This window comes from Mastomys coucha, unplaced genomic scaffold, assembly GCF_008632895.1.
Source record: "Mastomys coucha isolate ucsf_1 unplaced genomic scaffold, UCSF_Mcou_1 pScaffold1, whole genome shotgun sequence".
In the NCBI taxonomy this organism is placed as follows: Eukaryota; Metazoa; Chordata; class Mammalia; order Rodentia; family Muridae; genus Mastomys; species Mastomys coucha.
Genome location: NW_022196891.1, coordinates 37,503,620 through 37,519,320, shown reverse-complemented (window position 1 = coordinate 37,519,320; position 15,701 = coordinate 37,503,620). Strand labels below are relative to the sequence as shown.

The 15,701-nt window shown below is 36.7% G+C and overlaps 1 protein-coding gene across 5 annotated transcripts in view; it reads right to left on the bottom strand.

The window, feature by feature from the left end:
- Window positions 1-10,468, bottom strand: part of Kcnt2 (potassium sodium-activated channel subfamily T member 2) — a 353,683-nt gene extending 343,215 nt beyond the window's left edge. For all 5 annotated transcript variants that reach the window (XR_004122600.1, XM_031384276.1, XM_031384279.1 and 2 more), the window contains exon 1: window positions 9,799-10,468. Coding sequence is in view for 4 of the 5 variants with exons in the window: in XM_031384276.1 (XP_031240136.1) it covers window positions 9,799-9,893 (95 nt within the window). In the remaining variant the exon portion in view is untranslated. The remainder of the gene's footprint in view (window positions 1-9,798) is intronic.
- Between the last annotated feature and the right edge of the window lie 5,233 nt (window positions 10,469-15,701).

The window sequence follows — 15,701 nt, the reverse complement described above, 5'->3', positions numbered from 1 at the left end:
ATCTTCTGTAAAATTATATAAAGTAGAGTTTGGGAATTTGGGAATAAAGGTTATAAATTATTGTGAAAGACATGTGTGACTTTAAGTAGAAAGTTCTTTCTAGTCACATCGGGGCTTAGCGCTGAAAATGCTGGAAGCATCTTATAAAATGTAGTGTTCTTTCATGATTGGAGAATAAGGAACAATGTTCCAATGGAGCAATTGTCTTTAAATTGGAACACCAGCAAAAACTGGATTTCTCCCAAAGTAGTTTATTTCTCATCCTATAAGACTGATAATAATGTTGAGTAGCATTGTGCTCCAACTCCAGAAACTATTTGAAAATCCACAGAATTCACACAATACACCAGTACTCTATACCCAACTAAATATAGTCCATATTCATCATGCTATGTTTTCTACGTATTTAATGTTACTGCATCTATTTCTAGAAACTGCCAATCTATGGAGCAGGGGAAGCATAATAATAGATCAACCTAAGCCCTAAGTTCCTAATCAACTAATTGGACATGATCACAATTAAGCCCCAGCACATCTCTGCAAGATATTTTTCATTATCACAAAGACACTGGTTAGAAGCATGAATTCTACTAGGGTACAAATACTTCAGGGAGCAGAACATAAAGAGGAAATCCTCAAAAGCTCTACTGATAAGCACAATATCATACGAGTAAAATAATCACTGGAGATTAACCAAAGCAGGAAAGTGCAAACCCTGGCTGGAACATCAAAAACAAACTGGTGATGAGGTTCAAAGTTAATTACAGAATCTTAAATAATAAATTTTTATTCCCCTATATTCAGTATTATTTCACTTCTTCACTTTTTTTTTCATGTTACCTATTGTGATGTTGTAATCTTTACATTTTCCTTGTGTGATAAATTTCTTTTACCATATTTCAAATAAAGATAAATCAATTCATAAATAAAGGCATAAAAATCTTTGTTTTAGTTGTCCTAATTTCAGTATTCATTCTTCAATCTGTTAAATACATAATGCTCCAGATGCAAAAGGAGAATATAGATGATATATCATGTATCATATATCAATCATATATAATGTACCACATATCATATATAATGTACAATATATATAATATAATCTGATATATGATTACACACATATACATTTATGTGGACCAACTTCTAAATACCCTAACATTCTTCCAGAGAAGAGCATTTTAATATTGGCTATGAGAATGCAAAGCTTTGATAATTTCTATGTCTTGAAAAATCTTTGTGTTGTTTTATATTTCATTCATTTGGTTGTTTGAAGAACACAAACTATACTTATGTTATAAGCATATTTTGCAAGCATAATAATGAGATTCTGATTCTTTCTCTGTACCTTAAAACAACATGTATTTTTGTAGCATCTGTGACTTATCTGTGAAATGAGAAATGGGACAGAATTCTTCTCAATTCACATAAAGATAAATAATGCGTATAACATGATTAGCACAAAACTTGAACACATTACGTTCTTTGTAAATGTTCACATTCTTTTAGCAAATACTAAATTTAGTATTACCATCCATTTTATTTCTATGGTTTGTATTTTGGGTGAAATAACACATGAACTCATTTGTAGGGAGATAGCCAAGTTACAAATATATATAATGTAGAATTTGCCAATGTAATTTCTACATAGCATGTCAATAGCTGTATTCATTAATATCACTCTTTAATGGCATCTGTGCAGCTCGCTGATCATTTTCTTTGATTCCTAAGGGAGTGGGGGTGAGTTCCATTTTTGACAGGCCTGAGACAGCAGGCTATCCATTATTAAAGCATACATCTGGTCCTTGTTGTTTATAACGGATTGTTTACAATATGAGGACCATCTAGGAGTTTCTTTCCTCAGGGAGTTAAACAAGGTTAAAATGTGTTAATCTGCCGTTATCCCTACTTACACAGTGATTTACAAGATGGGTTAAGTGTGTCCTTGTAATAACAGTCTTTCATTATGATTGTGTGTAGGTCCTATGTAAGAAAAAACCACGAACAATCAGGCCTTTATTTCCCAGCTTTGCTGCTTTTTTTCCCCCCTGTTTGGGTTTTGAAAGCAAAGTCCCTTTCTTAAACATATCTGCATCCTGTGAAAGTGGAAAGTAGATCAACTTGTAGTTCACAGAACTCACAATCTACGGAAAATGATGCTGGTTTTAAATCAGTAGCATATTTGCAAACGTACTGAACTGAAAAAGCCCAGTTGGGAAGAGAAGTCATGCTGACTCGGAACAGGAAAGGGGTCAAGAGTTGCTGATCTGCTGCTTGCCATTGGCCTTGGAGACCAGCAAATCTTGATGGCGGGTCTGTTTTTGCTAAAAGATCAAGGTGAACAGGATCAATTCAAAGTTCAATCCGAGATAAAGGAAAAATATGTGTTGGGTTTCCCTTTCCTACTGATCATACTATGCCCCCACACCCTAAATATTCTCTTTAATTTCTTTTAGAGAACTAGGGATTCCCTGGTTTTAACCTCTTCACCTCCAATTCCCAAGCTATCCCCATTTCAAAACGATAAATTGAATAACACTACAGCACTAAATAACACTACAGCACTAAATGATTTACTTTAAATAAATGTTCCTTTTTCATGTATATGAAGGGATTTATTTGTTCCTTCTTTCCTTCTTTGAAATTGTCTTACATCACAGAGTCTCTTCAAAAAAAAGAAAACAGTTTGTTCTAGCTGTCCCCAGTTACAGGGCTGTCAAGGGCAGATTTCTAATCTGCTCCATGGTCAATTTCTGTCTAACAAGTTGCAGAGAACCCAACATCATTCTTGTACTGGGTTTTGTATTTGTCCTTGGCAGAGTCATATCCTTTAGCTTCCAGCATGCACATTCCACTGTTCTATGGAATCAAATGTCTACTGGCTCATATCTGCAAATACCAAGTCATAATGATAAATGACAATGAACAATCCTAGATTAGAGAGAAAAGTGATTCAATAAAAGTTGTGTGCACTTCAATTACCAAAGAACCACAGTGTCTGTTCATTAGTGCACAGACATTTGATTAAGAAAACTGCAAAAACATAATAGAATACTATTAGAAAAGGTACCAGTATCAATGATTTTTTAAGGCAATAAAAGTTAATAAGATAGTTTGAATGATGAGATAAAACTTATAATTGAATGTGGTGAAATTCTTGGTTTCATTCAAAGTAGAATCAACTGCAGTTAATTATTATTACATATAATTTCAAATATTTTATAGTGATTAAATTTTTGACAGATTATTTAATATTTAATTTACTGTAAAAATAAATGCATATATGCACATATTTGCTTATCTGTGGATAACTTTAAAAATGACATCCAAGCAGCACAATAGACACACATGAAACTTTAAGTCTCACCTTGCGTTAAGGATCAAGTTTTTTATTTGTTTGTTTGGTTGGGTTTTTTTTGTTTTATGTTTTTGTTTTAAAGTGTTCCAGCCCACCCTCGGCTCCTTTAGTCATTTTCTGTAGGTTCAAATAAAAAGTCTATGTAAGTCATAGCTGACACTTACCTGCAGGTTTGAATACAAGGCCTATGTAAATCATAGCTGACACTTACCTGCTCAGACTCATCTCCGAAACTCTGCATCCTCAGTCAAAGTGCCCTGACTTTCTCCACTTCCTAAAACATCCCTTGATCTCTCCTTCTACACATCTTTAATGAAGTGACCCTAACTCAGAAATTTTAGTTTCCTATGCCATTTATTAATCCGTGTCTTTATTCCTTAAACTCAGAGTATATTTGTTTAAAACCTTTCATTGTCTGATATAAAAAACAACATATTCCAATTTCACATTCTCAAAACACCTAATGAATTTTTCCCTCTGTAGCTACCATGATGGTTTTAAACCTATTATGACAACTAAAAGAACTGTATCAATTGCAACAATTTTCTGATCCATTAAATTCTGCCACATTAGATTATAAAAGAACATAAAAGATGAATTTTCTCATATTTCATTTTTATCCCAATACATCTAATATGTTCCTTCTTTGTTAATATGATAGGTGTTAATATCCACTTTACTTTCAAAAAGTAATTGAGAGAATAATTGTATTTTATTGTTATCAGTTGAGGAACCATTTCACTAATTTACAATGTTACTGTTTATGTCTTTACTTAAACTACAACTTAACTGATATCTGATAGTTAAGATCCTCATAAACTGAGTATACCGGTGTATTTGGAGAGAAAAGATGGAAGGAAAGGAACAAAGTGCAGCCTAGCCTGGGCTACATTCTTAGTTCCAGGACAACCTGGGCTATAGATACCAAAGACCTAACAGAAAGTAAGTTGTTTTTTTATTTGTATGTCACACAAAGTATCCTATTTTCAGTTACAAGTTGTTAAAAAAAAATGGTCTTTCTGGATACTGTACAGAGGAATTTTAAGTTATCAGTCATAAACTCAAAGAAAGCATCATATGTTTAAAATCTTAATAAAATAAGATGTATAAGAATTATTAATGAATACTATTATCTAGAAAAGTCAAGACTAACAGTTTCAGACTGTAAATAAAAAAAGTAATTCATTAAACTTCTTAAAAAGTACTTTTTTACTTCATTTCTCTAAAGGAAACCCCAACAAGTCTGACATATAAACGACACTAAGTAAAACATAAACTATTTTTAAGAATGCAAAAAGATTCTTATAAGCAAGAATATGAATGAAAACAGCTGCAAAAGGATGCACTACATCTACTACTAACATCAGAGAATGAAACCTTAACCTAGCATACTCATAGCACCTATAAGAATGTTTGTTATTATTTTAGTTTATGTTTTCTTTCATGTAAATAAATTGTATTTAGCCTTCACTTGTATTGTGTATTTTTCGTAGTAACTATCAAACTTGTTTGTTTGTTTTTCATGCCTTTATCTATTCTTGGTGGAGGTAGAAGATGGGAGTGTGTGTGTGTGCACACCTAGACATCAGAGAACAACCTGCAAGAACTCCTTCTCTACTTTCATCATGTGATTCCTAGAGATTGAAGCCAAATCATCAGGCTTAGGTACAACAGCTTTCTTCCTACGTAACATGCCTTGCTGGCCTCAAAGCTCTGTTTTGCAGAAGAAGTATTACTGCTAAAAAATGGGGAGTGGTGAGTATTTTAATTCTGTTGTTGTGGTTCAGTTAATAAAACGTATTTCCCTCATTGCTCATCTAACATGGTTTTGTACCCATCCTCAAGCCTCAGTTGAAGCTGCAGATAATTCCTCAGTGGAAGGAGTAATGCTTTCCAAATGTTTCATACCATGTGTAGAAAATGAGACTGCTGTCTTCTAACTGCCCCAGACCAACGAATTTGAAAACTCGCATTTAAATCCCAGCATGAGTTTCTGTCCTAGGGAAAAAAAAATTGTGTGATGTTTCAATTTTTGTGAACCCTTGAAAATCAATGATATCAATGTGTTTTTTTCTGTGTTTCATGTATTGTGTTAAACAGAAAATAAATTTGTGTCCAGGGAGATGGGTCAGTGGGTTAAGGACTTGCCACTCATTTGTGATGCTGGTCGAATCAAAAAGGCAAGTTCTGGGTTCAGCTAGAGGGCTTCCTCGGTAAGTAAAAGTGAAGAGTGGATGAGGAAATCCCTGCTGGATGAAAATCTCTGGCCTCAGCACTCATGATCACACAAGTGCACTGGCATTTGTACACCCACTCTCACACACACACACATTTACCAAACATGCAAACATGTATACAAACTTATATATGTAAACTCTGGGAAAACAGTCAGGTTTTGTGTACTAATATCTACTTAAACTTAGAATTCTTTTTTTTTTGCCTTATTTATATTATTTCTTTCTTAAATGGTGCTAAGAAAATATAGATTTTCTAGATTAGTTTTAATAATAAACTTTAAATCATTTTATGCTATTTCATATAATTAATTGCACTATATAACTAAAACAGTAAAAAAGTCATTTATGTACTTGATGAAACACAATATTCTTAAAATGTATTAAATAATCTGAATTTAAAAACTTAAATTAAATATCTTACAATAAATAAGTACTGCCTAAATTAATGTTATTTATTATGGGACATAAGTTGGTGGATTATACAAACATTCCATACGGCATTGTAAAATCTATTCTTCACCTCAAATTCTATTACATACAGTAATATACTTTGTGGTATAATGCCGAGTAATTTTCAGCTAATCCAGTATCTATTCAAACTCTTCACCCTTTATAGAGATCTCTTAAGCTGCCCATCGACTGACTCGTACTCTTTCTTCCAATCTTTTAGTTCTAATCACCAGGAATTTGCTCACATTAATTTTAAGTTTCACCTATAAATCAAGAAGGACATACTTGAAATTACTGTAGTTGAAATAATCGTCCTAACTTTTTAAAATGAGAATGGCTGTAATTGAATAAGTAGCTACAATTGAGACCTGTCCATTAGCAGTAATAGGAATTGTTACAATCTATCGACATCAACTTCACTGTGTTCTAAACTTTAAAATTTAATAAATCAAAATGAAAGCAGAGAAAGGCCAGTATTAACTTGCTGAAAGACTTTAAAATGTGAGACTTACCAGTGTTTAACTTTAGAAGAATACTTTGAATCATTGTTGCTTTACAAGTAGAGAAACATTAACTAGAAAACATAGGCTCTAACCATTTCCATGAATCTACACATTACAGGATGGCTTCCATGTGAAGCCAATCTCTATGTATGAGTTTTCATCAAAGAATAAAAAAAGAAACTATAAAATATTCTAAATGCTACATTAAAGATGTATTGGGGACTTTAGTCCATTTTTCGTATGGTAACATCTGAGTTATCTTCAAGCCAATGTATAACATAGTATCACAAAGGGAGCTGGATTTTCTTGACATCTTAAGATGAAAATTTGTCTAGAACATATTCAGAACATAAACAATGCCATGTTTATGTTATATGTGTGTGTGTGTACACTATACTTGAGAAAATTCACCTCTTATTATTCATTAATTTTTCCATGACAAAAAGTAATGTTTCATATTTCTCTGTGTATTTTTCTCAAACCTAACTTAATAAGACCCCAATGTCTAACAAGCATTCAAATATCTGCTGCATAAGAGATGGGCAATAAATACATTTATCGAAATAATTTGAAATAGATGCTCGAATTATACTCAGGATTTCAAAGAAATGTATACACAGCAGACATTCTCAAGGCAAAACTTGTGTTGTCATTCAACAACTCTCAAATGTATTTCGAAGTCTCATAGGACTAGCCATCAACTATGCTCAGGCTTGTTGGGGCTAGTTCATATTCTACTGTGCAAAGGATAATACGTGCAGATAAGAAAGGGCTAATTATATAAAATGCCACTAAAGAATGTATTCACGCACACACACACACACACACACACACATTCTGCATAGGCTCAAGATTACTTACAAAGAGTTTGCACAATATATGTTTAGATGACCTACCTATCCTACCTTATGTCACAGAAAATCTATGATACAGGATATAGACTTTCTCCAGCGGTTTTGATGGATCCTGCTTGAAAACTCACCATGCGGGAAGCAGAGTCAGGAAAATTAGGAATTTGAGGCCAGCCTAAGCTATACAATGAGTTTCAGGCCAGAAATCTGAGCTACATTTTGTATCCACATAGGCTCATCATCATTTTACTTTCTCTGTAAGAACACCTCTTCCCACATCTATCAAATCCTCACTTACTTTCACAAGCTACTAAGATTTCCCTAAAAGTTCCTAAAGCATGGGAAATGGTAGAAACCATCTACTACCCTATAGCTAGAGCAAGCCTTCTATCACTAAGATGTCACTCTTAAGTGTCAGAGGGTGGACTGGGAGGGGGGGTAACAACTAGTCTGTAAACACTGATTAAAGATAATAACAATAATAAAAGATGTCATTGTAAGTAGAGAACATGGTCATCTTGATTCAGATTTCCCCGGAAGCAAACAGAGAGGTTCATGCGCATGTGGACACTGATTACAGCAGTCAGTGGGGCTATAAAGTCCACCTTATAAAGACTAAGTATTGTATGCAACTAGAATTTTATTGGACACAATATAGTAAACTGTTTTAAATTATTCTATTCAAGAAGAAAAGTACTACCATGCTTATATAAAAAAATACAAAATATGAAAAAAACAAAAGAACAAACCAACTCCCAATTTTTTCACTGTCATTCTGTCCCCCTTTTCTCCACCCAGGGTCCAGTGTGCTCTCAGAATTATCAGACAAGAGTAACTGGGTGAGGGGATACAGAAGGCATTTGTAGAAGGAAGTCTAAATAATATGAACAGAGGCCTCAATGCATCATTGGTGGAGACAGTGTGTATACATGGAAGTAGTCCTTCCTCAACTCCTTAGGAACTGAATCAACATATACAGCAGAGTAGATTAAGGTTGCTACTCTGACTGAATTGCAAAGAGGAGTGTATGCTCTTAGCAAACAGAAATGACACTGCTTACTTGCTCATAAGAGTTTAAGATTCTAAAAAGTGGAGGAAGAAAGAAGTACAACTGTGAATTTTATGTAAAAGAACCAGCACTAAGAATGCAAACCATGGTAGGTGCCAAGTTAGCCATGTAAACTCATCGAAACATCCATTTAATTATCTAGCCAGCTCCAGTTAACTCCAATTAACGCCTTCACTTAGATGCATGGCCAACAACCCAATAATGAGGTCTTTACATTTCTAAGCTATATGCAAGGTTTTGCCTAGGAAGAGGTTCTATATAAACATTACCCTCCACAAATCATCCATGCATATGTCATTAAGTTACTAAAGTAAGACCAAGAAAGATGCTCATCATTGAAGTCCAAGAGAGAATCCCTGGAGTACTGCAATATGTTAGTACTAGGTACTGAGAAGGCGAGGAAAAAGCAGAAGGCATATTGCCCAGTGAATGCAAAAGGTACTTCAGATTGGACCAATAATGGATCTTTTATCTAATTCAAATAGAACATCAATGTCTAACTGAATTTCAGGGAATTACTTAATCTGCATTGAGAGCTTAGTTACACATACTTAAACAAGAAACTGTGGCATGTGATATGTAAAATTACTGTTCTAAAAAATAATTTAATGAAACAGAAAATGTGCAAAAAAAAAAAAAATTATCCAGAGCATCTTGTAAGCAAAATTGCATGAGACTGTAATGTCATTGATAAAACACGCAAGCAATGTTTTGCTAGTAATAAATATTTCAGCTTTGAAACTTATCGTTTTGAGATATTCATTATTTAAGTGAGAAGATACACGAATCCTGCTACAAGAACCTCTGTTCTGTGTATTTTCTATCCCAAGCGTTGTTGCTCCACTAACTACCTGTTACATATTTAAACCAATTGCCCACCTGAACTCCAAATATTCAAACAGCGGAAAATTCGCACTGGCAAGCAAACATCTAGTCGAGACAACACTGACAAGGAGTAAGAAAGTGGGTGCAGGAGATTTTAAGTTTCTACTGTGATTTTCCAATCGCTTGGATACATTTATGGGGTGGATTAGCAGGGAAATAGTCGACACTGCAACTGCGTGCCATTCAGATGCGACTGTACCTCTGCTTGCAGCCTCACACACAACCAGGGAAGCACAGACAGACAAAGAATATCGAATAAATGCAACAAATGATTCTCAAGAATGAGAAAGTGAAAAGAAAAGGAGTTCCCACGGCAACTGCTCTACAGTGTCAAAAATGGAGAGATGAAGAAACCCTTTTACTCCCTCAGCGCCATCCCCTCAACAGCTCTCCAGTCCTGTCCGCTTCCAGCAGTATTGGTAGAACATTGCACCATGCCACTCACCTGTCATCATTTTGCCAGCCTTGGTCCCCTAGCAGTAAATCCCGGAATCTGTACCTGGGAGGCAGAGGGGGCACTTCGCTCTCCAAATCAACCATCCTTCCTTAAGGAGTGGGCAACATCCAACAAGGGATGGAGGAGGGCAGAGAGGGGCAGCAAACACTGCGGAGGGGGTGCAGTGCTGGGGAGGGTGGGAGAAGGGCTGGGGGACCCGGAGGGGGAGGGGTCGTTCGGCCGGAAGCTGAGGCTGGAAAGGGGTGGCTCCTCTTCCCCGAGGGTGTGATGGGGATGATGCAAACCAAGCCCAGGAGCAAAAGTCTGGCTGCGACTTGAACCAGCGCTGCCAAGGAACCGCCCCCAGGCTCGGCGCCGCCTCTGGTCCCTAGGACCCGGGCGGGGGGAGGCGGGAATGCAAAAGTTACTTCACCTACCAAAAAAGAAAAGAAAAAAAAAGAAAGGGAAAAGAAAATTCGCGCGGTGCCTAGAAAGAGGGCAGGTGGTGGGTGTGAGCACCGCGTGATAGCTAGGCACTTTCCTGAAATGCAAGGACCAGAGCCTCCCACTAGGGTATCCCTGGCCGCAGCTCCCTAGCTGGGAGAGCAAGCTCAGGGCGCAGCCTGGCGAAGGCGGGGGCGAAGGCGGTGGGCTCCGGCTCTCCCCTGCACAGGTCTTTCCAAGCGGAGGCCCAGCCAATAAGCCTCCCCCTCATTAGCATAACACAGTGACGGAAGGAGGGTGCCTTGGGGACGACCAATGGGGGCGAGCTCTTTCGCAGATTCCAGAGCTCCAGACCCTTCCTGGGAAGTAGATGAGGGGTACAAGGAAGGTTGCCAGGTGTCATCAGCACCCTGGCTGAGGTCGCCTTCAGCTTCTGTGGGCTTAGTGGAAATGGCCTGTTCCTGGAGAGGGAATCCCCGCTCTCAGCCGAAGGAAAGTCCTCTCCCCCGCCCCTTCTTCATTCTAAGAAAAAGGAGGTGTTTGCCTGGTCTGAGGGAAATTGCAGGGCACCCTTATGTAGCAGCTGAAGAGAAATAGACAGGTGCCCTCCTATAGGAGAAGTTCACAAGGTCAAAGGAAGAAGAGAACTCAGGATCCAGAGCTGGCTTTTCAGCAGCTTCCTGATCTTCTCTGATCCCCACTACCCTGCTCTACTTGGACACATTGGTTTTTCCTTCAGGAATGGATAGGATACCCCAGGGCGCTCACTAACAGAAAGCAGCCACAGCCTAACTGAACCTCAGGAAAACAAGGACGCTTAGGAATCTCAAAGTTTGTAGGTAGGAAAAAGATCATAATGGAAACAGGGCCATACTGCAGAGGAACAACTCAATAAATGCACCTCACCTCTCCCGGATTCAAGAAACACAGGGAAATGACTCAGGTCTCTGCATTGTTAAAGTGAGAAAGGGGATTATTAAGGGCCAGGTAAAGTTCTTTGTTTTGGTTTTCTTTGGTTTGGCTGGTTGGTTGATTGATTTATTTTTTAAGTTTGCTTGTGAAAAAAATGGTAATTAACTCATTTTTATTAATTCTTAGAGGAGATTATTTTGCAGAGGATCCACAAAGGAATCTAAAATGCAGAAGGAAATCGACAGCAGTGTGAAAGCAAATCAGTTAATAGCAGCAAACAGTTGTAGATTTTACTTCCTGGTCATTCATCTAGACCTAGCTGGTAAGCCATACCTTCTTTGGATTTCCAGACTCTCCCAGGTGAGGGGAGTGTGGAACCTTCTTCCTTTGACGTCTCCAAACTTCATTTTGCTAGTGGTGTTTACCACATTCCGGCTTCTTGAGTGATTATTTGTATGTTTTTAATGTCTCTTCTCTTTTTTGTTCAGGGACTTCAGAATAGACAGATCTTGCCCCAGAAATGCATTGCGATGGTGACAAATGGAGTGCTACATTCAGAGTTAGTAGTATTTTAAGTTAGAACTGCTCCTCATATTTTGCACTTTTGTGTCAATCTTAGTTGAGACCTGAGCAATCAGATAACAGTACTGAATAGAATGTCTCTGTCAAAAAGAATGAGTAAAGATCTGCTTGGCTCCTAGAGTCACACACAGCTAGCCATGAAGGACCCTGATTGCTATGAAGTTTCCTGGTGTGCTCAGGCAAAACAGTTAGACGCAACTATAAGGACATGATGATTTTCTCTGTACCATAAAAATTTGATCAGGGTTAAAATTCCCAATACTCCAACTTTAGAAAAAAAGTTACATTGAAGTAACTATCTTTTAAGTACTATTCTGACATTCTTAAAATACAGCAATCATGGCTGTGAAAACTTAAATTTATAATTGAGAGATCTTTTTGCTCTATTTTTTCCACTTTTTCTGACAGACTTTTTCTTTTGTCTTTAATTTTGGCTTCTAGTTCTCCTACTTTCATTTCACACTGCTACTCCTTTATTTCTTATCATGTCAAAGACATCCCCTGTTGTTAGAACCTATTATCCTGTTCCAAGCTTTACCTTGGCTTCTCCCTTCACTGTGTGCTCCCAGGCTCTTGTCTATTCATTTTCTCTGTGTGTATGGGAATCTCTGCTAAGGCCTGAGATCCAATTGGGGAAAATAAATTCAAACTTGACATTGTCCAATTCTCTACTAACTATATAATCCCAGCTAGTGCTGTCAGGGTTCCCCATACAACTCCTACTGTGGATGAATAGCAGAAGACGTTCTCTCTCTCTCTCTCTCTCTCTCTCTCTCTCTCTCTCTCTCTCTCCCCCCTCTCTCTCTCTTTCTTTCTCTCTCTCTCTCCTACACACACACATACACACACACACACACACACACACACACACACACACACCAATAGAGGAGATAGGACTAATACACACAAGCAGTAGAAGAGATTGGGTACACACCAACACATACATATACATAAGCAATAAAGGAGATTATTCATATACAACCAACACAAAAGATGGATCGCAGCATTACACACAACACATAAGCAATAGAGGAGATTGGTCACAAGCATAGTGCACCAAAAACATTCTCAAAAAGTGTGCTAATAAAGATTATTGACATGAATGTCTTGAAAACACATTTGAAGACATTTTCCAATTTCTTTTTTTATGACTAATGAATGTTATTTTTAAAAATTTCTGCTTTCCAATATGTTGATTATACAAAAGTTTTAACACAAGAAAATATTCATTGTATAAAAGAAGAATGATTTCATTAACAATTAAGAATTTATTCATAATTATCTTGACAACATTAATATAATTAAATATATTAATTATATATAATATATAATATAATATAACACACCCCTGACCTATCTATACATAGTCCCTAAGCACACAATGAATGCCAGACATGGGTAAGGAACAAGAAATCCTGGGTTGAAGCTGGACTTTCTTTCTGTATCTGTTTCAGTTTTTTTTTAAATAAATAAATATTTTATTGTTGGATCTTTCTTCTTCCTCCTTTGGAACTGTGCTTGGGGCCACTCTGAGTCTCTGTCTCTTTATCAACAGCCAAGGAGAGAGGCTATATAATTAATATATTAATTATATTAATATATTATATATAAGTATATTATATATTATATATAAGTATATAATATATTAATATCATTAATAAGACAATGTGGTGTCAAATTTTATCAAAAAACATAAAATGTATTTGTATGTGTGCATATGTATATTGTATGTAAATAGAAAATGGCAGATAATTTATTGGCAAAAGTTCAAAAATTGTTATTGACCATATCTACATAGTCATAAAAGTATTATTGAAACTAAAATTTAAGAAGGGAGTAAGAACATTACATATGTTAGGCTGTGTACTTCATAGAACCTTAGTATGCAGGCAAAGAAGATGCTGTTCATTTTTTAAGCTTTAATGATAGTTTTAAGCTGTATAACATAACCGTCTGGATATGTTCTATTCTAAGCAGTGATATTGGCTTCATCATAATACAAAAGGTAAGGTTCTGCAAGTGGTGGAGAGCTGACTATGCAGGAGTGACAGTGAAGTGTGTCGTATCCCAGCAGTGACTAAACTGGGCCGTTGAGCCCACTGAGACACCTGATTCTGAATTTGGAAAATTAAAAGGAAAGACCTTGTAATAAAGGAGTTGATGTTTATAATGATGAATGAAAAATGAGTGGTGGTGTGGAGACAGGAGAGGCAGCGGATCCTAGCATAAGAGCTAGAAGAAGGCCCTGGAGGCAGGGGTGGGATCCAAGCCAGAGCGATGGCTGAACTGATTAACAGTGCTTGCACCACAAGGGCAAATACCTGGGTTAGATTCCCACACCCACAATAAAAGTTGGGCAAAGCCATGAAAGCTTATAAACCTCAGTGGGCAGTGCCAACAAGGACTTTGATGCTTGCTTACCACCTGCCTAGTCCCCTCAGGTTCAATGAGAAACTCCATCTCAAGAAAATACCAAATAGCGATAGTCTTAACTAGTATACATGCACACATATCACACATCCACATAAAATCAAATTGTATTACACAGAAGGCACAGTGAATACTAGTACATGGAAAAGTGTCCCTTAGTTTGAGTAGTGGTGTGTGTTTAGCTAGAGATGGGGCAGAGAAGAGCAAACAATGGCCAACTATGAGATATATTTTAAGTATCCTTTTTGACAGACTTTGAATCCCATGCAAGTAAGTTCCAAAGACATCTCATACAAAAACAAACAAAAAAATCCCTTCATCTTACATCAGTGAAGCCAACTAATTGACAGGGTAAACAGGAATGGATGGCAGGAGACTGGGAGCTCTATGTTTCAGGTGAAATACACCCATTGACAGAAACAACAGTGATTGTGTGATTCAGATACAAAAGAGGTTATGCAGGAAATTGAGGCAACAGTTTACACAAATTGAGAAACTGTGTAATTCATTGTATAGGAAGAATCAATGATACTTTCTATGCCTTCTGAGCAAAATACATGGATGGAGAATATTTATTGTTGGGTGAAAAACGGGGGTGAGGAAATGGTTTCTCTTTCTTTAAGCCAGCTACAAAGCATCAAATGAATTCTATGTGAATATGTCAGTCCTAGAGCAAATACGTGATCCACTGTTATAAAACTGAGAAGCATTGGTTTTCAAGTACCCATAGACGCTAAGGAAAGATAAATTCACTGTACTCTTACAGTGTGGAGAAAAAAGGAGAACAGAGACTATAGCCATAAAGATGACAGTGCAGAACCCATAAATCAGAAGCCAGACAAAAAGCAAACTGGAATTCCATTTGCTGGAAGAACCAAAGGACACCTGTTCTCCACTTACTTTAGTTGTATTCTATGGCACTTGGTTTGAACAAAAATAGAATCTATAGCAATAGCAAGAAACTTGCTCTATATTCTCAGCATGTCTGTCTATAAGAGAAGAATCACTTCATATGTCAGTAACCCTGAAAAGAGAAAAATGAAAGACAAAACACCATGCTGATTCTCAGATTCCATCTAAACATGACAGGTCAATAATAGGGAGAGAGATTGTCTCCGTATTTATTAAGATATTATAATAGCTAATATAACTTTTCCAACATGTTTTCTAGTGATTCCTGACACTTTCAGTAGTTGTTAGTGAGGCAAAACATGAATGGAAACTTCCAACTGAAGCCTGCCAGGAGGAAAATATACTTGGTATCTGTGGTTCCTGGCATAAAGCTCCTAAAACCCTTGCAGTCTGCGGAGAGACAAGAGCTTTTTTGTATACTTATTAGATAAAGTGTATATGAAACTAGACACCTTCTAAATGGGAAATGGGTGGCAAAATGACCACGAAATTTTTAAAGACTTGAGACAGCCTCACTCCAATCTGCAAACACTGTGGAGAAAAGAGTCTCAATATCAAGTGGAAAAACATTTTGCAATGCCATAATCAATAATACTCACATAGTAATGCCTCAGTAAACAGTTGATATATAG